At 46.5% G+C, this 25940-nt stretch overlaps 1 protein-coding gene and 1 long non-coding RNA gene across 2 annotated transcripts in view; one reads left to right on the top strand and one right to left on the bottom strand.

Moving 5' to 3' along the window:
* LOC140421122 (cysteine and histidine-rich domain-containing protein 1-like) overlaps positions 1-25311 on the bottom strand; it is a 30404-nt gene extending 5093 nt beyond the window's left edge. Inside the window, exons 1-9 of the mRNA XM_072505532.1 lie at positions 25073-25311; positions 20114-20163; positions 15025-15081; positions 12667-12830; positions 11128-11231; positions 9042-9103; positions 6586-6656; positions 2709-2814; positions 494-613 (exon numbers count right to left, since the gene is read on the bottom strand). Of these exons, the coding sequence (XP_072361633.1) occupies positions 494-613; positions 2709-2814; positions 6586-6656; positions 9042-9103; positions 11128-11231; positions 12667-12830; positions 15025-15081; positions 20114-20163; positions 25073-25136 (798 nt within the window). The 5' untranslated portion in view covers positions 25137-25311. The remainder of the gene's footprint in view (positions 1-493; positions 614-2708; positions 2815-6585; positions 6657-9041; positions 9104-11127; positions 11232-12666; positions 12831-15024; positions 15082-20113; positions 20164-25072) is intronic.
* LOC140421123 (uncharacterized) lies at positions 956-12673 on the top strand. Its single transcript, XR_011946675.1, has 3 exons — positions 956-1038; positions 5102-5264; positions 12134-12673. It is a non-coding gene; the product is annotated as an uncharacterized lncRNA (long non-coding RNA).
* Positions 25312-25940: the final 629 nt, after the last annotated feature.

Genomic DNA, 25940 nt, shown 5'->3' with positions numbered 1-25940 from the left:
GGCCCTGTGTATGTATGATGCTGTTGCTGAAATAAAGGACTTTTAAGAAGCTCGTTGGACTCCCCTGGCTTTATCACAGGCAGCTTCTGTGGATTGGGGAACTGAGTTAACGTTTAATGCCTGTGATTTCAGCCTTGTACAAAACTACATTTTCAATGTACCTAGGCAGTTCAGGTACTATAGCCTTTAATATGTTTACTTCCCTGGTGTGTCCTGGGTTGAATCAGGTCCTAAAGATCTATCTTCTATGGCATTGAACGTATCATGCATTAGCTCAATGTTAGCATTACAAATTTTCCAAAACAACTGGAGCAAAGCTTCTTAAAGCAGCACTCAATATTCACCGAAACCTCCTTTGTGATGTAACTTGTACAGTTAAAAGTTTTCACTAAAAATTAAATAAAAATTCTGATTTGTTCAAAATGCTTCGATTTTTCTGTCTATATTTGTTGAGGCTTTTTAAATTCTGGGGTTGAAATGATGTTGTACTTACCATTGTACGGTTAGCATCTATGTAGCTGAGCTCTGGGTTAGGTGTTTTTGCATAGATTGTGATGACCACAACACTGCCAGTCTGGTGCCAGTCATGCCGACAGCCAACCAGTTTTTTATCCTAAAACAGTAAGATAGTGGCATGGTAAGTACTAGTATGTGTAAAAACGCACATTTATGCCAATTGTCAAGTTCACTTTCTGATTCAAGCAAATGGTTGTCTCAAATTCTTGAAGGTACAGTAAACTAACAATCAGATAGCCAAGGCAATACAATGCCGTCTGATTCATGATTGAACAGTGAGTCAGCATCTTGAATATTAATTCTGTTTGTGACATTTTCGGGATGAATTTTCCCAATCAAGGGGAGGCAGGTTTGAGTGCATTCTGGAAGTTAAAAGTGACACTTGTTCAGGATCATGACAATACCCCTTCCTCTTCCAGGGTTCATCAGAGTGGGATTGAAGGCGAATGGGGAGTCCCCTAGGGTCTGTCAGGAAACCAACACCTCACTGCAGCATCTCAGCTCCCTCAGCAGGACCTCCAGGTATGAGCAAGAATCCCCAAGAGAGCAGACTTCTCGGACATGATTCTCCGTTTCTGAGACTAAGTATTGATGCCAACGCCGAATTCGTGGACTTTCACGTCAGAAACGCTGGCGCTGAACCTGGATCGATTTCGCTACTATTAAGGGGCGAACACCGGTGCCTTGTGGAACATAATCAATTCCATTGGAAAATGGTTCGGGAGTTGCCGGGTCCGTGATCGACACTCGGGAGGCTGACAAGTTGCAGCCGCATAAACACCTTACACACCCCACACACACTCATCCCAGCCAGCAAGGTGACACTGATTGTGCTGGAGCGTGCCCAAACAGCTGTTGGGTCAGCTGGGGCCAGAGGGCACTTAGGAGCGTGGCTCTGGGGACATCTATACGACCCATGGCCCTAAGTTCACAGTGGGTTGTTAGCGGTGTGTGCAGCTGCATGGCTGCCTTGATGGCTGCAGCAATGGTGTTCCATGCCCATCCATCCCGACCCCACAGCCCACCATCTGGCTCTCCCCCCCACCCCCCCCCCCATCCCCCCCAGCCTTGGCAAAAGCCCCTGACCAGCGGCACGACTGTCAGCACACTTTGGCGATGTTAGACACTTTTCGTACCCCCTCCCTTGCCTCCAGCAGCCACAACGCCTGTTTCACGATTTTTAAAAGCACAAGTAGACCGTGCCGTCAGGAACTCTGCCCATCGGAGATAGAGAATCGTGGAGGTCCAGAGAATACCGGGCCGGGCCCGCTAATGATATGCAAATGGTGTCTACTGTACGTGTGTTCCAGAACGTATTGGCGCCAAAATTGCAATTTGGCTTTAAGTCGGCGCCTGCTGCGATTTTGGCGTCGGAAGCGATTCTCTGCCCAATCATGTTTCCCGATTTTGGCATTGGCGAACAGAGAATCCCGCACCCCATGTCTCCTCTCCAATCCTATAGTTGCTGACCTCCCAGAAATGAAAGTGCCGGTGAACTTTTTTCAACCCATGCTGGGGTCCTCTTAATCAGATATCCTTCCTTTGACATGATGGATATGTCAACCCACCCACTCTCCTTAATTGCCCGGGGAACCTGAACACTGGATATGGCACTGGAAAGGTCTGCTAATTAATCACTTTCTGGCTGATCACTTTGGACATTTTCAGGCTTTTATGCACAACTAAGCTCCATCATAGGGATCATGGAATCAACCTGACCAGTGGAATCATTCCTGTAGTAATAAACTGGTGATTATCTTTACAATATCCCTATGGCTTAAGTTATCTCTCACTTACCATCTTTGAAGCTCCTTTATCTCATGTGGACATTAGATCAAGATTTTGTTTTATTCATTCATGGGATGTGGGTGTCCGTGGCTGGGCCAGCATTTATTGCCCAACCCGAATTGCCCTTGAACAGCATGGCTTGCCAGGCCATTTCAGACGGCATTTCAGTGTCAACCACAATGTTGCGGATCTGGAATCAGATACAACCTGCAGCACTAATTGTGCCAAAACAGATCATAGAATTTACAGTACAGAAGGAGGCCATTCGGCCCATCGAATCTGCACCAGCTCTCGGAAAGAGCACCCCACTTAAGCTCCTACTTCCACCCTATCCCCATAACCCAATAACCCAGCTGTCTCATTTTATCCACAGCAGACCAGATAGGAACCCGCACGGCCCTTACTGCTTCTTTCTTGGTCCAAAGATGCTGGCCTTTGGCACAGCCAGGCTGTTCAATGAAGTCTTCAAACTCTGTGGTCTTTATCTTACAGCAGCTCCAATATTTCATTCTATTAGAAAATAAAAACAGAGAAAGAGCAATAATATTTACCTGCTCATTAAACCCTCTCCTCTCTCAGTTCCATGGAATCAACCTGACCACTTAATCTCCAGAGAAAAAGGATACAGCGGATTTACTCTCTGCCCTGAAGGTTTAAATTAAGCAGAACTCCAAAGTGTCAAACATTACATCCTGCATTATATTGTACAGTTGCAATCCTTTCAAAACATTTCTATCCTTTGTCTCTCAATCTAATTCCTGAGCAGTTCTTCATCCAGTAATTGAAAGATTTTGAGGAGCATTGTAACGTCCCAAAAGTCTCCACACTATTGTTCCAAAGGTCTGAAGCCTCGTCTAAGTTTCTTTTCCGTAAAATAACAGGCAGCTTGTTTTAACTGAAGAATTCAGAAATATAGGCCGGGGTTTTCCAGCCGCACAGCAGCAGTTTCCACCCTCAGTGGAGGCGGCAACTCTTTCAAACGTCCATTGGTCTCGACGAGACCGGAAGATTCCGTTGGTGGGCAGGCCAGAAAACCCCATCCATAAATACCCTTTCAATTTTCCTTCCGTGACTTACATACTCTATACAGTGCAATGCTGTCTTGTGACGAATTGATAGCAGGCCTATGGGAGCAGCTGGCAGCATCCTGCCCTCCCTGCAATTACTCGCTCCATGTTCTCTCCCTCCGTCATCACACTGATTGTCCCTCTGATGTTACCTCCCTCTCTCCTTATAGTATTTTCCTGGTTTCAATCTTCCTGTCATAAATGATACTGCCCCGGATGGTCCATCCTTACAAAAAATTTCACTTTGATGCCTCTCCCCTCATTAATTCTCTGCACTATTCATTTTTTTAAATTCTCTCATGGGATGTGAGCATTGCTGGAAAGGCCAACATGTGGCTGGATTCTCCATTTCGCCACACCGGAAGCGTGATTCACGATCAGGCAGAAAATCACGCGTATTGCAAAAATCGAGGTTTGCACCCGCGCCGTGCCGGGCTTCCTCCCTGGTGGTGAAATTGAGGTTTGTGCCCAGCAATGGCGGGCCCATTCAAAACGGTCATTTAAATCTATTTAGCGGGTTGGGCACAGTATGCTCTGCCCTACCCTGATGCTCCACCCCTCTTAGGCGGAAGTCATGTGAGCGCAAATTAGATTAAGTATTTACAAATGGGGCCTGGGCACCATGGCTGCTGAGGGAGGGCAAGAAGGTAAGCAAATTTGTAAATATTCACCAAAATTGTCAGGTTTGTGGGGGGATCAGAGTGGCCTGGCTCAGACCACCATTTCTGCAATATGTGTTTTAAATGCACCCCTTTAATGCCAGTGACAGATCCCTGGCTGCCCACTCTGCTAACTGCTCACTGTGTCCTGTAAATGTTCAAAGAACCTCTGGTCACTTGGGAGTCCACCCAGGCAATCTCTCTGGAAACTCTCATACCCCAGCTGATCCATCAATGGGACGGGCGTGGCTAATCTCAATCAGTGGCACACCAGATGCTGCCACTCCTCAATGTACTCAGCAGAATTGCAGCCCCACTGTAGGGAAAGCACGGAATGCCAGAACTCACCCCAAACAAAGGACACACGCATCGTGGCATTTGGCACCATCCCTGGCACACTGACTTTCAGGGCAGAGGCTTCACCAGTGACACTATCAGGTAGCCCGCCCCTTAGGACCACCAGCTGTCTCCAAGCCCACATCGTGCTCCTGTTCCCATTAATCCTGTCCCAGGTCAGGTTGTCACAACTTGTGTGTCACACCCAGCACCCACATCACACTGCAGCTAAGCTCCCAGCAGATGCACATTTCCCTCACTCACCCCCATCTGTAGGACCTGCCTACACACAAGCCTCGAAGCATGGAGGTGGTTGGTGGCAAACGATAAACTTTACCACCACACAACCAGGTGCCATCCTGCTGGCGGAATGACACATGGCCCACCCAGTGAGGAAACCCACAGTAGGCCCCACTGGGGAGACAGGACAGGGTCGCAGAGCCTACTGCTGACATGGGTTGTGGCAGCCATCGGTAACCCTGTTGACAGCGATGGGTGGTGAGGTTAGAGGCACCCACATCACAGGCCTGATGCCGCCCACTGATGGGGACAGGGGTGCAGTGTGGATGGTAACACATCGGGGGGGAACATCTGAGAGGTGGGGCTGAGGTTGGGGGGGACATGTTGAGGGGGATGCTGAAGTGCAATTCAGGGTCACCATGTAGCCTGTTGGATTTAGATGGGCAAGGGAATACTTATCATGCTAACATGTCTTCTTTTTTTCCCTCCCCGCAGAGAATGAACTTTGGAGTACAGCCAGCAATGCTCACTATCTACCCGGCCGCAGCTGCTGTTGTGGATGTATGGAGACTGGAGGCCCGCTCAGGGAGGACCTGCAGAAGAGATGGGGCAAACTGGTCAGGCCCGAGTATTGGCAGTCCAATAGGCCGAGGAGGAGGTGCGAAGGAGGTGGTGCATCAGGGCACATGTATACCGTCGGCGCCTGTCCTCATGTGTCGCCGAAGATTTTGGCTAGCCAGGGAGACCGTGCACCACCATCTAGCAGTTTGGGAATTTGGAGGAGGACAAGCGCTCCCAGTGGCCATCATGTAGATGGTCACCCTGAACGTTTATGCCTCTGGATCTTTCCAGGGGCTGAACGAGGACCTGCCTAGGATCTCCCAAACATCTGCATACAGATGGATCCTTGATGTGACAGATACCCTATGCTCCCGGGCAGTGAACTATATCACATTCAGTCTGGACCAGGCACACCAGGATGCTGGGCAGCAGGATTAACCGCCATTGCTGGCAGGCCCCGGTCCACGCATGTCTGCCTACAAACACAGACTTATCAGGGGGTGTCCTTCATCAATAGGAAGGGCTTCCACTCCCTGATTGTGCAGTTTGTGTGCAACCACCAGATCCTTCGGTTGAGGGGTTGGCTCTTGGGTGGCAATGGTTACCCATTGAGGTCTTGGCTAATGACGCCTCTCCAGAGGCCCTAGACTGACGGGGCCACCTGTTATAACGATGTCCATGCCACAAGCAGGAGCACCATTGAGTGGTGCATCGGCATTTTCAACCTGTGCTTCTGATGCCTGGACCGCACGGGTGGGGCTCTCCAATATTGCCCCAGGACTGTCTTGAACATCGTGCTGACCTGCTGCGTCCTGCACAACAAGGAGGGACATGCTGGAGTGTGTGGGGGTGGGGGAACGGTCTGGTGGTGGAGGTAGGAGCACGTTGTGTATTGTTGGGGGGAAGGTGGCCCTTGGATGGACTTTGGAAACAAATCCCTTAAGGAGTTTCCCCCTTGGTCCACCGCGAGGGTCACCACATCAGGTTCACGTTTGGTGATAGCTATAGTAATCCCTGCCCACATGATTCCCGGCCCAGAGGACCACAGAATCACGAAAACCTGGAGATTCTGGTGCCAGGCCCGCGTAATGAATGCAAATGAGTCAATAGGACTCATTTGCATTCATTAGCATCCTCCCACTGGCGCGCGGGCATAAATCCCAATCCCGCCGCCAGCAGGGAGGGGGTCAGAGCATAGCAGTCAGTTTGGCTCATTGCGAACCTTGATTTCAGCCAGATGCCCAATCACAATCCGCATTGCTGGCATCACGTGGTGGAGAATCCCGCCCACTGTTTTACACATCAAGAATAGCCATTGAGGCAAGATATTGGAGGACTGATAATGCCCATAGCAATGTAACCTAAAGAACTTCAGTGGTTTAAGTGGATGAGTGGTATATTATTGTTTTAAAACTTACCCTTCATGGAAGATGGGTATTCCAGGATGAAAGTTGCATGTCTCCAGATTGCTGTCTGGCGCTTGAAATGTCTGGCAAGGAAAAATGAAACTTGAGTAGCACAGGGAAGCACACGATAAAGTTAAGTAAATGTGCCTTGTCCTGGCTCTTCCCTGTTGTTAGCATTTCAATGACGCATGATAGGTAGGCCCCAAGCTTTGCAATACCATCCTAAAATCTCTCAATATGGCTACCACCCTGTCTTTCTTTAAAATGTTTCTTAAAACCTATCTCTTTCGTAAACTGTCTTAACACCTCTTTATGTGACTCAGTGTCAAACTCGGTTTGCTAATACTCTGGTGATTCGTTAATACATTAAATGCACAATATAAATGCAACTTTTCTTTTACTTAGTCACGGGATGTGGCTGCGCTGGCAAGACCAGCAATTATTGCCCTTTCCTAATATCCCCTCAGAACTTGATGAAGAACTGCCTCTTGAATACGAGTGAGTAGCTTGTTAGGCCATTTCAGACAGTTAAGATTCGACCACATTTCTGTGGATCTGGAATCACATCTAGGCCAGATTGCATAAGGCCAGCAGATTTTCTTCCATAAAGGATATCAGTGAACCAGATGGGTTTTTATGACAATGTAGTTACATATTCACCATAATTTTTACTATATTTTCATTCTAGATTTCATTCTAGATTTATTTAATTAATTGAATTTAAGTTCCCCAGCTACTTTGGTGGGATTTGAACTCATTTCTCTCGTCTACAGCATTCGTCCGGGCCATTTTGGGCAGAATATTACGCTTTCCGCCCCCCCCCCCCCCCCCACCCCCCCCACCCCTCCCCAAGGCAGGTTCTGAGGTGGGGTGGGGTGGGAATGACAAGCATGAATCTGAACGGATGGGATCTCCTCCTCCCCGAAACCCACCCACCCAAACCAAGACGCAATTTCATGCTTGGGTGGACAGGGCCTCGGGCAGGAAACCCACGATTTCATGTAGCAAAGCCCAGCGGCGCAATTCTCCCATCGGGAGTCTAAGTGCCGACGCCGGAGTGGTAACCAGAGTGTTTCACTCCGGCGTTGGAGCCCACTCCCAGCCCCCTATTCGCGTGCCGGGCCTTGGCGCCGTGTAAAAGCGGCGCCGCGTAAATGACGTCCCCACGCATGCGCGGATTAGCCGGCGCCAACCTGCGCATGCGCGGTTGCCGTCCTCCCCGAGGTCGCCCCGAAAGAAGATGTCGGATGGATTTTGCGGGGCGGCGGAGGAAAGGAGGTCCTCCTTCAGAGAGGCTGGCCCGCCGATCGGTGGGCACCGATCGCGGGCCAGACCCCATTTAAGGCCCCCCACGGTGCAGGAACCCCCTTCCCCTCCCGGAATTCTCCCCCCCCCCCCCCCCCCCATAGGCCGCCTCCCAGCATTCCCGCCGGCAGCGACCAGGTGTGGCCGTTGTGTTGGGCAGGCCGCTCGCCCGTTGCAAACGGCGAGCGCCGATTGTCCGAGCGGCCTGCCGTGATTCTCGCCGCGCCGGTTTGGGGGGGTGGGAGAATCGCGTGCGGGTGTCGGGCGGCATGGCGGGACACGCGCGGCGCCCCGGCTAGTGTCCCACCCGGCAGGGGGGGGGGGAGAATTCCGCCCCTTAAGTGGCCACATAATGGCTTCTTCAGGGCCTTTTTCCGCCTTGCCTCAATTTTTAGGCTGGTGGGAGCGGGTGCAGGTGGGGTGGGAAATAAAGGAAAATAAAATTATTACTCTCAACCAGGAAGATTGGGAGCCAGTCTCCGAAGACATCTGCAGAGTTGGGGCACCCTCGCCTCCAGGATCTTGGAACGGCATGCCTCCCAGCACCGCCCCCCCCCCCCCTCCCCCCCGGGGTCTAAATCCCAATGCCGCGATCATCCCCCCTCTCAACTCCTCCAGGGACCCCCAAGGACTTACCTTTCCAATGGTTCCAGGCAGAGTACTGCTTCTGGCAGCGCTGTGCTTGGCTGGGTTGGAGAGCTATCAGCCAATCTGATTGGCCGACACCTCTCACAGGCAGGACTTCCTCCCAAGCGAGCGTTAAATAGCAACGGGATTCTGAGAGTTGCTGGTAGCCCATTACATGCCTACTCTCGGATGGCACGCACCAATCGCTTGCCATCCTTAAAATTCTACTCTATGGTACTGTTCTCATAACCACCATGCTACCTGCCCAAAGGTGATAAGAGGTGATGCCCATGGACGGGTAGGCTGTAGATGCCAGGCATTTTGCCACAAGAAAAGAACAACAGTGGAGAAATAGTTGCCACCTGGTCTGTCACCTAGCCCACCACCTGCGGAAGTGCAGGGCAGAGACCTGGCAAGCGAGTCATCTACCAGTAGTCTTAGTCAGGGTAAGTGGTTTGGAAAGAATGCCATGAAAGGGGAGAAAAAAATGAAGCAAACTCTCTACTTGAATATAAGGAATAGAATAAGCAACACACCTTCTTGCAGCCAGCATGTTTACATGAGGTGCCCACTTTAAGGCCACTGCTGGATTCTTCCTCTGAAAAAGGAGATAATAGAGGTTTAGTTCAATTACTGCTTTAACCTGGATATGTTGTCCTCTGGTGGCCATTTTTGGGGTGTCAGATTTGCCGAGGCTGCTGCCAGGAGTGAAGGCAGATGCCCTTGCCTTTGCCTCGTTGAATGTCCAGAGGCGAGACCCATTTCATCATATTAAAAGTGCTGATTTCCAAAGATAATACAGCAAGATTTCAGAATATACATCCATCCTCATAGCCTGACTTTTTATAATCTGATCTAAGCTGTTTACCAACATCAAGTCTGAAGGAGAAAAAGTCTTTCTGATCATCAAACTTACTCTGGCCAAAGCCAGCATTTGATTATTCTATATTGGACTTCTCTCCTACACTTTAAGGAACACCGAGTTTCCTTTGCTACCTCCCTGAAAAACAAAATCAAGCATTACTTTTAGTACTTCTTTAACTTCCTACAACTCTTTCCTCAATCTTTGTTCCCTTCTCCAGCAGTACACTGGACTCACCGATAATTTGCACACAGAGCTTTCAGGCAGAACCTTCCAAACCAGAGACCTGCACACCTAAACACTCAAGGGAATCAGTTACATTGGAACATCATCAACCCCAAGTTCCTCTCCAGTCACACATCATCCTGACTTGGGCATATGTTGCCATTCACTCATTGTCACTGGATCAAAATCCTGGGAACCCAATGCCTAAAAGCACTGTGAGAATACCTTCACAACACAGATAGCATTAGATCAAGAAGGCATCATCACCTTCTTTAAGATGAACGACAAACGCCGGTCTTGCGAGTGACTTTTACATCCTCAGAAAAAGAAATTGAATCGTCGGTCTGGATTTTAGTTGGGATGCATATGTGGGGCTGAGGTCGGGAAATCAGAACATTTCTTTTTGTTGGTTTCTTGCCTACAGGCAGCCTGATTGACAGCCTGGAGGTTTATTGGGTGGGAAAATCTGTAGCACAAGGCCACAGCCAAGGAGGACAGATAGGTTTAATGGGGAATGAGAGAGATCGAGGTTGGTTGCGGGATGGGGGAAGGGCGCCTGATGGTGGCCAAGGTGTCCCATTCAGAGGGTGGTCCCAATCACTGGAATACTCCTGAACATGGTACGAGTGTTTCTGATGGTCCTTGTGGGGCATTCAATCAATGCTGGGAGGTCCAATTGCGGCAGGAGTAGCAATTGGTGGCTGGGGGTCAGATGGTACTTGGAGTGGCCTGATAGTGAGAGGGAGTGATGTGTTGTTGGGCTTGCTCGTCTTGGCCCACAAGTTGTTCTATAACGTCATTTATCTAATGGATTCAATCCTTCTCACTTCCCTTCACCTACCAGATTCCTATGACCCGGGAAACCCAGTTGACATTAGTGAAAAAAATAGAATGATTTTAAAAATAAAATCATGCAACTTCCTCATGTAATATTTAAACAAGCCCCACTTCCCTCAAATGGATTAGTAACCCCCCTCCTCCCCCCACGCCTCATCCTCCTTTGGTAAAGGTTTGAGGTGCGTTGGGTTCCTGTTTCAGATTTTTGGAATTCAAAACTCTGACTTGACTCCAACATGATCATGTTTTCTGGAGAATTAAACTTAAGCACTTGGAGACTATTTACCATTGGTTAAGCAAAGCCTTGATTTTAACATTCACATCCTTGTTCTCAAATCCCTCCATGGCTTCACCCCTGCCTATCTTTGTAATATCCTCAAAACCCCCAAGTTATCTTCGCTCCTCTAATTCTGGTCTCTTGAACAATCCGAATCCTGCCAGTGCTGGCTGACCTTCAGCTGCTTAGGTTCTATGTGCAAGAATTGCCTCCCTAAACCTCTTTCCCCTCTTGCTTCCTTCAAATCACCCCTTCAAACATACCTCTTTGATCTAGCTTCTGGCCATCTGCCCTAGTAGCACCTTTTACAGCTTGGTGTCAAATTTTGTTTTATAACATTCCTGTAAGATGCTTTGGGATATTTTGCTCTCTTACAGGTGCTATATAAATACAAACTGTTCTTTGTTTTTGTAGAATTTACCTCTCTCTCTGTCTATTTTCTGAGTTGACTTGTTGAGCTTCTCCAGGGACTCCTGCAGTGATTTAGATACTTTCAGAGGCAGTTTTACCATCGGTTCTTCAGAACTATCAGAATATAGAAAACAATAAACAATGGAATCAATTGGACAGACTATTCAGATCTACAATTGTAAAAGGTGGATCACTGCTATTCAAAGCACTGGGGGATTGGGACACCCCTCCAATGTCAGCGACTGCATTCTCAGGGCGAGTATAAAAAAGATTAGATGCAGAGTAAACCTCCTTCTATCATGCCCTGTCAAACACTCTCAGGTCAAGTGCAGTATAGGTTAGAAGTAGAGTAACTCTATTGTACTATTATGTGCTCTAAGATTAAGAATGAAGCCGCAAATGCCGTCCCATCACTGTCAGTTATCAAGTGCATCCGGTTTGGATATAGCATCAGTTAGATACAGAGGCAAACTCTACCCTCTGTTACTCCATCAAACATTTCCAGGTTAGGTCTAGGGACATAAGAACCAGAGCAGGAATTTAGCCCCTTAAGTCTGTTCTACTATTCAATGAGATTATGGTTGATCTGCACCTAACTTCACACACTTGCCTCTACCCCATATCTCTTACTAACATTGGGGAACAGAAATCGAACAATCTCAGATATAAAATTAACCATCGATTTAGCATCGATTGTCATTTGTGGCAGAATGTTTCCAAACTTCTACAAGTGTTTGCGTGAATAAGCATTTTATGATCTCTGGCTCTCAATTTTACATTAAGCCCCCTAGTCTAGAATCCCCATACAGTAGACATAGGTTATCTCTGTCTATCTTACTTGTTCCCCATAATATCATTAAAACTTCAATCAAAGCACTCCTGAACCTATATTCCATGGAACATAACCAGAGTTTGTGTTATCTTTGTTTGTAATTTAACCCATGGGTGCCAGATATCACTCTGGTAAATCTGCACTGCACTCCCTCCAACACTAATACATCCTTTCTAAATTGTAGTGCCCAGAACCTCTCACAGTACTCCCGGTGTGGCCTAGACAAGACTCTGGATTGCTGAAGCATGACTTCTACACCTTGTATTCCAGTCCTCTTAATAAACAGGTCAGCATTCTGTTAGTCTTTTTGATTATTTTCCATATCGAATACAAATTAAACACAGGATAAAATTCTATCTGCTCTGTACCAGGAAGCTGCCTTAACTAATTTCAGAAGAATGTTTCCTTCTGCATCAATGTGCCAATTCTGTTTCCTGAATAAGCATCTTTGAACAGGAGGACAAGATGGTCAATCTAGCCCAAATATTTGTCAAATTCACTATATTGACATAAGTAGCTAAATCTATTAGTTTCTCTAAACTGAGTCCAAAAGTAATCCCAATTTTTTGGGTACGTTTTGCAGTGCACAGAATATTCATAATGCTGTTTTATTCCTTGTTGTTATAATTTTGGCATTTGAATGTAAGTCAAGCAGGTGTTAGCTAGATTGTGTCTGGTGTCTAAGCCAACTACTGTGTAGACAGACACCCATGGTACCTTGGTCTTTCTCTCTTCATTGACTCTGCTGACTTGGGTCCCTTGATGATGTACTCAGTGTCAAACTGTGACTTCAAGTTATTGGTTAGATCTTTGTTACATCCCGTCTCAGGTTTCAGAGGTTCTGGAGGCTTCACATTAGAGTGCTGACCTTTGGTGCATCCCTAAGCCACAGGAAGAATATTCAATTAAAACAATCAATCCAGCATATCACTACTTCATTTAACTTGCAATCTCAGGATTATTGATCTGAGTTTTATGCTTCTTATCTCTTTAAAGTCAGGCTGGAACAAAAGAATGGTCCATATTTTCGCCACAATGGAGAGGCTCTCCGCCGTGATGAAAATCCCAAAAGTGGGCAAAAATTCTAAGTCAAGCTCCCAAACACAGCAGAGTGGAGCCGGATTGGTCGGTTTACGGAGGCAGCTGGCCTTCAAATCACCAGATGCCTCCACTGTCATGGGACATAGGTAGGCCAGGAGTGCAGGTTTGAACAGGTCAGAGGAGGTCTGAACTTGGTGGATTTGTTTGGATAGCCAGGGTATGCCTATGCATATTGTCTCAGGACACCTTTCGGAAAGGCAAGGCACTCTTTGGGATTGTTAAAAGTGAACATGATTAGGCACTTTTTACGCACAAACTCATTGGAACTGTCAAGCTGTCAAAGCCGTCGAGGAACTGTGTCAGGTTGTCAAATAACTGTCAGGCTGTTGAGGATCTGTCAAAGCTGTCAAGGACCTGCCAAAGCTGTCAAGCAGTTGTTAAAGGATACGAGGTAAGTTAACATGGAGGGGTGAGGGGCAAAGGGCTTGGGTGAGGGACCTGGATGGGCATGAGTTGGTACTAAGTTGGCATAGGAATTATAAAGGACCATGGAGGTTTGGGGGCCATTGTAGGTATTAGGATCCATGCGGGTAGGGGAATGGGCTGGCATAGATTATGAGGGGCTATGGTTATGGGTAGAGGGACAAGGGTTGGCACGGGGGTTATGGAAGGGCCATGGTGGGTGGGGACTTGAGGTGGCATAATTTGGCATGCAAGGGACAGAGGAAATGTGTGGGGAGGGGGGGGGGGGTGAGTGGTGAGTGCTGCCAAGGGATGATTTTTTTTTAAAAAACTTATTTTAAGTGCCTTGTGCCTAGCCTGCTTCCACTCCTTGTAGTCTCTGCACTCATAACAGAGATGGCGGCCTCCACTTCAATGGAATGAGAAATCTAACCTGTGGACAGCCATTTTTAAAGGTGGGGATTGCAGAGCCAGGAATTCTTCCATCTCTGTATGCCCCACCCAGGAGCGAAGATCTGGGCCAATGTGTTCACAATTAATCAAAGTTTTCAATCAAAATAGATTTCTTACAGTCTCTACAGAGAACAGTTGCTTACCCTAGCAGGAGAATAATTAATGAAAAAGCTAACATATACCATTGCTTTATATCTGTTAACATAAATTCTTTGGCACCAAAACCAATGGCACGAATTCATCATTCTGAAAAAAGACAGGCAAATTGCTATGATCAGAGCATGACTGAGAAATCAAGCAAATGATATAACTGCATACCAGCCTTCAGCAACCTTAGTTTCCTCTTAGCAAGACTGGAAATTCCTTTAAGAAGTTTGGTGGCCTAGTTAAACTGAGAAAGAAAAGAGGGGCAATGTGGAAGGAGGGCTATGCAAGGAGCAGCGAGAGGTAAGGGTAAGAGCTCACAATGCCAGAAACAGGGACAAGGAGGCAGATGAAGAATATGAACAATGGAAGGCAGAGGGAAGACGAAGGGAAGGGAAGGGAAGCTGCACCCCGACAAGCTTGTATGAAAAGTTCACAGAGGGCTCAAAGGGATACCACATTGTTTCCTGGAAGGAGATGTGTGAAGATTCCAGATGCAGTGGCTTGAGGTTCAAGTGGTACAAAGGTGCCTCACAGGTGATGGGCTCGGTGGGAGGGTGTTTGAATCAAGGAACAGACGTCTTCTTGAAGCTGCAAACCTTTTCCTTCTGGGTTGCTGACGTCCGTACGGTCTGGTGAAGTCAGGTGGGCTATAGACAGTGATATAAGTGTACTGGACTGTTTTTGAAAATATGGCGCAAGGACCTTTGAACCGGTCAGCTGAGGGCGAGTGGATGCTTGCCAGATGAGACAGAGAGGAACTCGCATAATTAATAGCGATACAAGTGCAAAATCTGGCGCAGGGTCCCGCCATTCTGGCCAGCAGGAAAGACGCCATCCCTTCATGGTTTAATTTGAGCCAGGGCTCCATTCTGGGATCTTCCTGTCCAGCTATAACATCAACCGGGATCGTAACTTAACTAACATGACAATCTGATTCTACCTGAAATTCCGTATTAGCAAGAACATACTTACCGGGATTGCCAGAAATTCTGAAAAGTCAATTGTCCTTTTTTTGCAGCAGGACCATCCCTTAATGAAACAGAAAACAATTATAGTCATTCTGCGTTTCTTTCACTTGCACAATTTGACAAGCACCGGGGTTGCAAGACTGACTGTTGCCATTTTGGACAACAGCCAGAAGGACCCATGTCAACAGCAGCACGATATCAGCATCACCCCAGGTACTGAGTTACTGAATTCCTGCCAAGCTGAATAGAAGCCACACATTGAGATGCAAGTACTACTAAACATAAATGAGGTGATAATGAAGGAAAGTAAGTGGGAGATACTCTGCAATTTGTTACAGTCCCTATTTTCTTCTTCCTACCATGTTTCCTCCTTGACAGAAGAAAGAAATAACTTATATTTACATAATGTGTTTACAACCATTGGATGTTTCAAAAGGTTTTGCAGTCAATGTAGTACCTTTTGAAGTGCAGTCATTGGTGTAATGTAGGGAAACATGGCAGACAATTTGCACACAGTAAGGTATCACAAATAAGAATGAGAATGTGGAGCGTTACAGGGAAAAGGCAGGAGAATGAACTAGGTAAGTTGCTCATTTGATAGCCAATGCAGACGTGATGGGCAAATGGCCTTCTTCTGTGCCTTTACAGTTCTGAAATAAATGACCAATTAAGTGTTTTCAGTGATTTAGGCTGTAGGACAGTGGTTCCCAACCTGTGGTCCATGGAAAAAAAAAATACAATTACGTGTGCCTCGTTATGTATCATAATTGCTGTTTCATAATTAGTTGCAGTGTAATTTGCTTCACAAACATCTTTGTGTAATATTATTCACAATGTATTTGTGAGTGTGCATCAGAAACTATGAGAAATAGCTGTGTTTTTAATACCCGTTGATATATAAGTTTGACTCCTGTCAGCCACAGGCTAGGTAAGAAATAATGGGCGAAATTCTCTGAAAATGGGCTGAGTCCCCACGCTCGTGAGAAAACGTGCGCAAATCACTGTGGACTTTCCTGGAGAATCCAGAATGATTCTCCACATTGAAGGGGGCTTGCAGGGCCCTGGAGTAGTCCATGCAGCTCTGGCTGCCGATACGGGGCCCTGTACTTCCGGCCGCAGGTCCGCGCATGCGCCCGGAGGCCGCCTCTGGCGGTGGCCCCGCGCAACATGGCGGATCCACACAGCAAGCCGACCCCAACAATATAGGCCTCCCCAGATCCCGCCCGCCCGCCGATCGGTGGCCCCCGATCGCGGACCTGGCCGTCCTGGACGCCCCCCCCACCCCCCCCCCCACCATGGCGGCCGCGGATGAGTGAACCACGCCGGCGGGAACTCGGCCAGCTGCCGGCGGAGAATCGCCACGGGGTTCTCTTTCAATGGCCCCCGATCGGTGCCGCCTCGACTGCGCATGTGAGACTGGCGGCGATTCCCGGGCAGCAGATAAGCGCGGGAAGGAGTCAGACCCAATCACCCCCGCGCCGAGCGCAATTACGGCATGGCGGGTCGGAGAATTCCACCCATAATGTTTAAAATGGCTTGATTACCTTGTGCTTCACAAAGGCTTCTGATGACGATATGTGGTATGCATAAGGTAAAGGTTGGGAACCACTGCTGTAGGATAGTTATCTCAAAACACTAAGGGAAATCCCCTGTTCTTCTTTGCCAAGTGCAAAGGATCTTTAACATCTATCTCAAAGGGCAGACAGGATCTTGGTTTAACATCTCATGTGATAGGTGGCGCCTCTGTATAAACGCTTAACCCAAAACTAGTGCTCTTCCTTGGTGTTAGCAGAGTGGTAGCAATCTGTGAGATTACTGCCTGTTGTGAGTAGGTTAAACTTCTTGGGACATCTCATAACAATTGAGTCCTGAGATGGACATATTTTCTTACCACACAAGAGCAAGAGCTTAAACTCATTTTTGCCACTTGGTTCTGTAGCTATCTGGGATGGCCACTTCCAGAATACAAAATGGGTGTTTGCAAAGACTGTAGGGAACTATGGACAATGCTAAGAAAGCAACCATGCACAGAGCTTGTATGCATATTGGAACTGCAGCTCCCAGACGAGACTGAAACTGTAGGTCTATTAGCATATTGATAGCTCTTCTCCGGGAACAAAGGAAAGACACTCAAGCAACCGATCTAACTCCAGACCTCGCGGCACCAGTTCCCCAAACGAAAAGCATAAACAAAGCAAGGCCAACGGCCACCTAGGACACGCCTAGCCATCAGGGCACCTACCCCTTTATTGGTCAAGATCAATACGAGTGATCAAAATACGGCCCAATTGATCGAGGCCAAGTTCAAGGCCCGCCCAAAAGCGCGCGAAGCCCCTTCCGGTATAAGAAGAAGGCCCCGAAAGAGAATCGCTCTCTTGGAATCGGCTCTCAAAGCAGAGAGACCCTTCCACCAGCTACACCAGAAACAAGTAAGTCCAAGGTCAACACTCGCTACCAGACGGACAACCTTAGCTGTTCCCTTGTACCACTTCGACCCCAGCATCCTCAGATCCGAACAACGGCCATTGTTCCTCTGACTGAGTGGGCACCCGAAGCTAAGTATAGGCTTTAGCATTAGAGATAGTTTAGTCTGTAGTATTTCGTGCATGAGTAGATATTACTGTGTATGTAAATAAATAGTATTGACTTTGAACTAACTAACTGGTGTATTGGCTCTTTGACCAGTATCCGGGTTTGAACCTTGTGGCGGTATCGAAAGATACCTGGCGACTCTAAAGCAAACGTAATTAGGATTAAGGAAGGCGACCATATTGACCGCCATACTTAGAACCAGAGAAACAGAGCAACAATTCAAAGATGGTCGGCTTGTGAGTCCTGCAGTCTAACTTTCCAGCTCCCCAAATTGTAAATTGCCAATGACTTGCATTCTCAATGCTGGAAGCTCACCACTAATTTGGCTGATACTCCAAGCTCTGTTTCTGAGTGGGTGAGTATGGTCTTCCCACTGCCATTGTTCCTCTCAATGCTAACCCTACATAACATAAAATAGGGCATTTCAGAAACACAACCCTCGTGATGATGAATCGAATGTATAACTATCTAACAATGACACGTTTGATATCAACCATCAATTCCTAGTCAATGCTGATCTCAGTTAAGGCAACAATAGAGCTACTGTAGAAGACATTAGCACCCAGAGATAGGGAAGAACCATATTAGCGAGGGTTCCTATCCTTGAAATAGATAGAAGGTTAAATGTAAAAGATTATGGCAGTCAGTGGGAAAAACCTTTTATTCATACACAGTGCCTTCCACTGCCTTATAACTTTAACTAAATTAGTGACTGAAGTAGATTATCACATTGTTGTTTGAGGGATTTTGCTTTCTATAAAATGATTGTTGGGTTTCCTATGTTACAACAGTGAATACTGTTAATTGTATGAATTAAGGTGAAAGATATACAGGTGGAAGGCATTCATTAGATGATTACTTGTGCACATCATCAACCCCCAAAATGTCACTTTAATTTAAAATTTGCTAAGTTTCCTTTAAAATTTCTTCTTGCTACAGTGCCACTTTCGGGGATAGTTCTAATGATTTGATTGGTATATTCAAAAGGTAGAAAGAAATACTGATTATTTGAGTTTTCGTGGAAATGTCCCTGGACTAGTAATCTAAAGGTGCAGGCTCTGGCGAGCTGGGTTCAAATCCCACCATGGCAATTGGTGGAATTTATATTCAATTAATATGAAGGTGTTGCAGAGAAAGGAGCTATATATTTGTAATGTTTCACTTACACCTGAGTATTGTTGGTCTCTTCCTTCACTGGAGGAGAGTTAGGAGTCTAACAACTACGGGGGAGACTTTTACAGCCCCTCCTGTTGGCAGGGTTTTCCGGTCTGCTAAAGTCAATGGACTTTGGTATGGCTCACCGCCTTTTACAGCCCCATCCCCACCATGGCAGAGCTTTAAAACTGAGATACATGCTTCAAAGGTACTTCATTGGTTTTAAAGCTCTTTGAGGCATCAGGTAGTCATGAAAATGCTACATAAATTCAAGCCTTGCTTTTTTCCTAATGCCCTACAGTAAGATATCCTGTCAACATTCACTGTTCAGGTTCCCATGTGAACAATGATCACTTTGGAGGTGGCCAGAACCCATGAAAATTTACCCCATTAACTTGGAGAGAGAAAGTGGGGAAAATCTTGTGGAAACATTGTGCAATTGGAATGTTTTATATTTATATCAGGAAGTATGAGATTTGATATTCTCTGGCAACAAATAACTATAAAGCCCGAAGTATGGATCACTGGAAACATAGAGTAGGGAGTTCACCCCGGTTACATTATTTGATTCAGCTGTCAGAATGCATTCTCTGATTTTAGTCCCAGAAATAACTGGGTGGCTAAGTTAATCTTTGGCTATTAAGAGTTCAGGACTGACACCTTTCAATGGACCCAGTAACTCCTTTCTAACTAGGGCTTGTGTTTTAACTCAGAGTAGGTGGCCATAGTTTCATAACTGCAAACTCTCTATCAGAGAATCCATGTGTCATACAAGTACTGGCGGCACGGTGGTGCAGTGGTTAGCACTGCTGCCTCACAGTGCCAGGCACCCAGGTTCAATTCCAGGCTTGGGTGACAGTATGGAGTTTGCATGTTCTCCCTGTGTCTGCGTGGGTTTCCTCCCGGTGCTCTAGTTTCCACCCACAGTCCAAAGATGTGCCGGTTGGGTGGACTGGCTATGTCCAAAGGTATGTAGGTTAGGTGGGATGAGGGGAATAGGGCAGGGGAATGGGCCTAGCTAGCATTCTCTTTCAGAGAGTCAGTGCAGACTCAATGGGCCAAATGGGCCTTCTTCTGCACTGTAGGAATTCTATAGTTTTATTGGAAGATCAGAGTTTCTCTTACTTTCATCCTTAGGGGCTGGCTCTCAATAAACTGATACTAGCAATGTGACACAGCATGAAGGGTTAAGGATGGGGAAAAGATATTGTGGGTGAGTAAAGAAACAGGCCACTAAGTCACATTAAGAGGCTGTATTCAGATCACACTCATTTTGATGCAATCCAATTTAGTCTGTTTAGCAGGATTTAATTAGGTCTAGAAATAGATTGTACTTTTGAACCTACCTTGAGCGCATCATGGAAGATGGGAACGCCTGGGTGATAACAGCAAGCATCTGTTGGAGAAAGAGTCAGAAGTTTCTAGTGAACATGTTAAAATAAAAGTGTGAAAGGAAGGACTAAGTGAAATTATGCAAGGTTCCTTGACAGAGAGCACCAGGTGGTGTGTTTGTTCTTTATCTCATTGTTTCCCTACTAGTACAAGAATGAAATCAAAATGAACTAAACTATCTCCTCGTCCACCTCATCCTCATCTTGCATTTGGAACTTTCATTTATTTGATCTCGGAATGTGGACATCGCTGGGATAGTGCGCGGTCCCACAGACCCGGAGTCCCTACACAAGTGGATTAACCAATAATTTGTTTAAAGTTTCTTCTCTCTCTCTTTCTCTTCTCTCATTTTCTTGTTTCTCTCTCTTCATTTCCATTTCCATATATTTTAGTTTTTGCTGCATCTCCATTTCTATTCATTTTAATTGCCTTTCATGCTCTAACTGCAACCAAACTCTCTCCAGCTCAATTGCCCCACCAGAGAATGTCCCTGATGCTATACTATCTCATCGGCTCCCCTGTGCTCCTCACACCTCCATCAAATTTAAATGTTTGGCAATCACTTCAAGTACCTTCACCTTCTCAGCTTTAACTGGTACAGCTAATTTTCATTTCCCTGTCACTTCGACGAGCGAGTCTTTGCGAAGCCCCTCTAAATAAACCAGAGTTAAGTCTTCAACCTGAAGAAAATGCTTAACAGCTTCCAGAGCCATCCAGTTAGATCACTACAACTCATGTGTCTCTTTTCATTCACCCTGTAGGCCAAATTCGCCGTCTAATGTTCCACAAACCCGGACGAGCCCCCAATTTATGTTACAACACCCTGGGCTAGTGCGCGATCAATTCTAGCCGCATAGACCATGTAGTCCCAACACAACTGAATTAACCAATAATGGGACTGAAGACTAATAAATCCCCAGGGCCTGGTAATCTACATCCCAGGGTTCTGAATGAGGTGGTTCTAGAAACAGTGGATGCATTGGTGGTCATCTTCCAGGATTCTATAGACTGTGGAACAGCAGGATTAGGATATGGAGTTGGACGATCAGCCATGATCATAACGAATGGTGGAACGGATTTGAGGGGCCTAATGGTCTCCACCCTCTCCTATTTTTTCTATGTTTCTAAGAGGGTTCTGAGATCTTTGCCCTTGACCGCTCCAATGACTTGCATCAGATTTGTAAGTGAAAGAAACTGTTTATAACAAAACAGAAATAAAACATGCAATAATTTTAATGGAATATCGGCCAGCTAATCTACTACTCCCCCCTTTTATCGTGTCACCCTCTAACAAAACACACACAAGGCAGACACACACAGGGAGGGGGAGGGTACAATAATAAGTGGATTAATATAGAATGGAAGATGCGTGTCCTTGCTGTTGAGGTTGTTGCAGCAGCAGGCTATCCTCCCAGGATACCGAGTGATTGGACCCACTGGTTGGATAGCTAACGAGCGTCTTCTGGCAGTAGCATTCAGTCAGAACCCCCAGACTGTAGACTTTCCTCTGGGGGAGTCACTTTAACTTTTATTACCCTGGGCCTTCACTCAAAAGAACAGCCTCAGGCCTGTGTAATTCTTATTTTTTTCCACCTCCACCAGAATGACGAAGAGCCATTCTGAGATAAGAACAGAGTTCCCTACACAAGATCTTTTTTTTTTTAATTTATTAAACAACTGACCCTTCTTTCAGCTAATGGCTTGTTTAGCACAGGGCTAAATCGCTGGCTTTGAAAACAAACCAAGGCAGGCCAGCAGCACGGTTCAATTTCCGTAACAGCCTCCCCAAACAGGCGCCGGAATGTGGCGACTAGGGGCTTTTCACAGTAACTTCATTGAAGCCTACTTGTGACAATAAGTGATTTTCATTTCATTTCATTTCATTTGTCTAGATTTCCTTTTTTCTTTGTCTCCACTCAGACCCAGTTCTCAGCCTGAGTTTTACTCTTTCTTGGTTTCCAGACTCGCTAGGAACGTCCTCCAGCTTTACTGAGGAGAAAACAAAGTCTCCAACTGCGTTTTTGAGAGACGTTTTACCCTTTCAGGGAGAGAAAAACTTAAAAGAGCCTCCTTCAGCTCGGAGTTCAAACCAAAACATGGAAACAACAGTGTGGGGAAATATTAAAACCAAATTTTGAAAATATTGTAACTGTGGGAAAGTTAAAATAAGAATTAGTTGGGTTGTAGATGAAATACAAGCTTGTATTGTTCCTCGTCAACGTCAGATTATAGATTTGCAGTTTGGCGGTGATAAAAGTTAAATGTTACACCAGCCTTTCAGGTTCCAGACTGCAAATGTTCAGAGCCAGTAAGTTAGATAGCAGCGTGAGTGATGGTATGGAGCAAGATTCCGAAGTCACAATTCAAAACTCGTAAGCCAATCAGGGGCAGAGAGGAGGGCAGTACCAGAATGTGCAGGTAAAAAAGCTCCTGGTGCACGTGGAGCTCTCTCTCTTCTTTGTTCTCTTGCCATTGTTCTCTTTCTTTTGCCCTGCTGGGTTTGTGTTTCTTTTGTTTGTATTTTGAAAAAGTGTACTAACCAAGTTTTGCAATAAACTAAATCTCAAACTGCCACCAGACCCCGTCTCTTATTAGAAAATAAGAGATCATACAGTCTCACAGAGGAAGGAACATTTCAGAATGGTCAGCCCCAATCAGCATAAATTATCAGCTAAGCTCCAGCATTCTGAAACAGCTCATTGGCCACCAGCCAAGTCCATCAAGAGATGTCATCATTGATGTCAAACAAAAACAGCATATCCTGCTGGAGTGCCTGTTTTTTCTAAATTAAAGGTGAAGAACATCTTAAAGGCACAGGTCCCATTAATTGAACAGGTACAAAAATTGAAATAGCAGAATAACAGAAATTAAAAGGAAAAAATAAGGGTTGGACAGGGATTAACAGGAGAATCCTTACACTGGCTAGGCAGGCATTTATTTCCTATCCTAGTTGCCCTTGAGAAGGTGGTGGTGAGCTGCTTTTGTGAACCGCTACTGTCCTGGAGTGTAGGTACATCCACTGTACTATTTGGGAGGGAGGTTTAAGAATTTTGACCCAGTGACAGTGAAGGAATGGCTATATGCTTCCAAGTCAGGACGGTGAGTGCCTTGGAGGGGAACTTGCAAATAGTCATGTTCCCATGTGTCCACTGCCCTTGTCCTTCCAGGTGGTGGAGGTTGCGGGTTTAGAAGGTGCTGTTGAATGAGCCTTGGTGAGTTGCTGCAATGCATTTTTACTCCTTACTTCTCACTTTTACTCTTCCTCCTTAAATCTACAGGTTCTGTCACAAACTTTGCATAACGATTACTTCCAATTTACCTTATCTTCACATCTGTTCTTCCAAATTCGGTTATGCCTTACATAATGGAATGAAATGAAAATCACTTATTGTCACAAGTAGGTTTCATATGAAGTTACTGTGAAAAGCCCGTCGCCACATTCCGGCGACTGTTCGGGGAGGTTGTTACAGGAATCGAACCGTGCTGCTGGCCTGCTTTCAAAGCCAGCGATTCAGCAGTACAGTCAATGAAAAGGCACTAAAGGCTGTGCACCAAGGGAAAGTTCAATAGCATAGTTTCAAAATGACATAGATAGGTTGGTGGAATGGGTGGACAAGTGGCAGATGAAATTTAGTGCATTGAAGCATAAAGTAATTCAATTTGGTAGGACAGACATGGAGAGAAAATATAAAGTATAAGATACAAATCTAAATGGTGTGTAGGAACAGAAGGACCTGGGTTTAAATGTGCATGAATCATTGAATCCTACAGTGCAGAAGGAGGCCATTCGGCACCGACCCGCTGAAAGAGCACCCTACCTAGGCCCACTCTCCCACCCTCTCCCCATAATCCCAACTAACCTGCACATCTTTGGACACCAATGGGCAATTTAACATGTCCAATCCACCTAACCTGCACATCTTTGGACTGTGGGAGGAAACCAGAGCACCAGGAGGAAACCCAATCATATGGATAAAAAACATTAAAAAACAATATTATAAACATGCGCTCGTCATACAACAACAAAGTAACAATTCACCTAGAGGTTAGTAGTTAAATTAAAAATTATAAATAATATAGTGCAAATTATCAGAATGATGTCAGGTTCGAGATAGGAGATGGCACTTGAAGCAATAGATTTGGGAAGGCAAAAGGAGATTGAATAAAGGCTTTTAGAATAATTAAGGCTTTTGAAAGAGTGAACGGGGCCATTAACTCTCGCTGGGGAATCTGTGATATGGAATCGGTGAGGAGAGGTTGTGACTTTCAAAAGTCATTAAATGAATTGAGAGGCTAGCAGAAATGTCACACGCCGGAAGCTGTGGCGGTCTGCAATGCGTTGCTTGGGGGAGTAATTAAACGGGACATACTTCAAGGGGAACATAGTTAAACATTTGAAGCAGCTGTGGGAAAGGGCCGGCCAGTGGCAGTCGCTTTAGCAAAGAGCCAAGACACCCTAGGCATCGGTTGAATGTCCTGTTGTTTTCACAGAGCGGCACAACACAGGATAATTAAAGCCTTTACCGGCGAGTCATTGGAGCAGAGCGGCGACCCAATCAAACAGTGCCACCTTCGGAGGGTTAGTGGGGATGAAGATGTCAGTAACGAATAGGAGGAGGTTGACAAACATGTAATATGGTGCTCCTTGGAGGGAAGGTACTATACATAGAGGAAAAGAAGGCGGTGCTTGCACCAGCATGGCGAGCAGCAGAGAAAGCTGGAACCCGAAATACTCCAAGAACTAAACTAGCTGCCTTGCCCGGCCTAATAATGAATGTTATCGGCAAAACTGGACGACAAAAAAGGAAATGATCTCGAGCTTGGGAACCCCACTTTCTGCGGGAAAAGCGGCCCCGATTACAGACAGAGTCTGGTTAAATGGAAGATGTGGCTGAAGTTTGTCACTCGCTCACCCTGGCTGTTGCTGTCGGGCTGATAGCACTGCCCGCAGCCTCGGTTATAACACCGCTCCGACATCCTGTCGCTTCCCACTTGGCGAGTGCTTCCCGGGGAATAACAAGCGAGACGCCGCTGCCCTGTGAAGATCTCGAGACTCCAGGAATATCTTGCGCCGTCTGGAAGGAGTTCTCCAGGGCGGGGGGCGGGGGGGGAGTCGGATTGTGTGTTGCCCAAAGATAGTCAAACACCACACACGCTGCCGTCCGTCACACAGCCGAGCTGACAGCTTCATCGTGGGGGAGGAGCGTAGACAGGACAAGGGATTAAAATGAAACTTCATCCTGAATTAAAGTTAGGGCAGATTGTTCTCCTAACCGATCCACGGGTACAAGTGCTCTAATTCCCCGGGGTATTTCGTCGAATCATAAAATGGGCAGAGCACAGAAAGAGGCCATTCGGCCCGCCGTCTCTGTACTGACCCTCTGATGGAACTATTTATCTCGTGCCGCTCCCTTGTCTTTTCCCAAAACTATTCAGGTTCTCCTCTCCAACCCCGCCTTCAGATTATGATCCAGCATGGTAGCACAAGTGGATGGCACTGTGGCTTCACAGCGCCAGGGTCCCAGGTTCGATTCCCCGCTGGGTCACTGTCTGTGCGGAGTCTGCACGTTCTCCCCGTGTCTGCGTGGGTTTCCTCTGGGTGCTCCGGTTTCCTCCCACAGTCCAAAGACATGCAGGTTAGGTGGATTGGCCATGATAAATTGCCCTCTGTGACCAAAAACGTGAGATGGGGTTATTGCATTACGGGGATAGGGTGGAAGTGGGTCAGTGCAGACTCGATGGGCCGAATGGCCCGTATGTTCTATGTTCCCTACTGAAAGC

Source organism: Scyliorhinus torazame, chromosome 5 (assembly GCF_047496885.1).
Source record: "Scyliorhinus torazame isolate Kashiwa2021f chromosome 5, sScyTor2.1, whole genome shotgun sequence".
NCBI lineage: Eukaryota > Metazoa > Chordata > Chondrichthyes > Carcharhiniformes > Scyliorhinidae > Scyliorhinus > Scyliorhinus torazame.
This window is presented reverse-complemented; position numbering and strand designations above follow the sequence as displayed.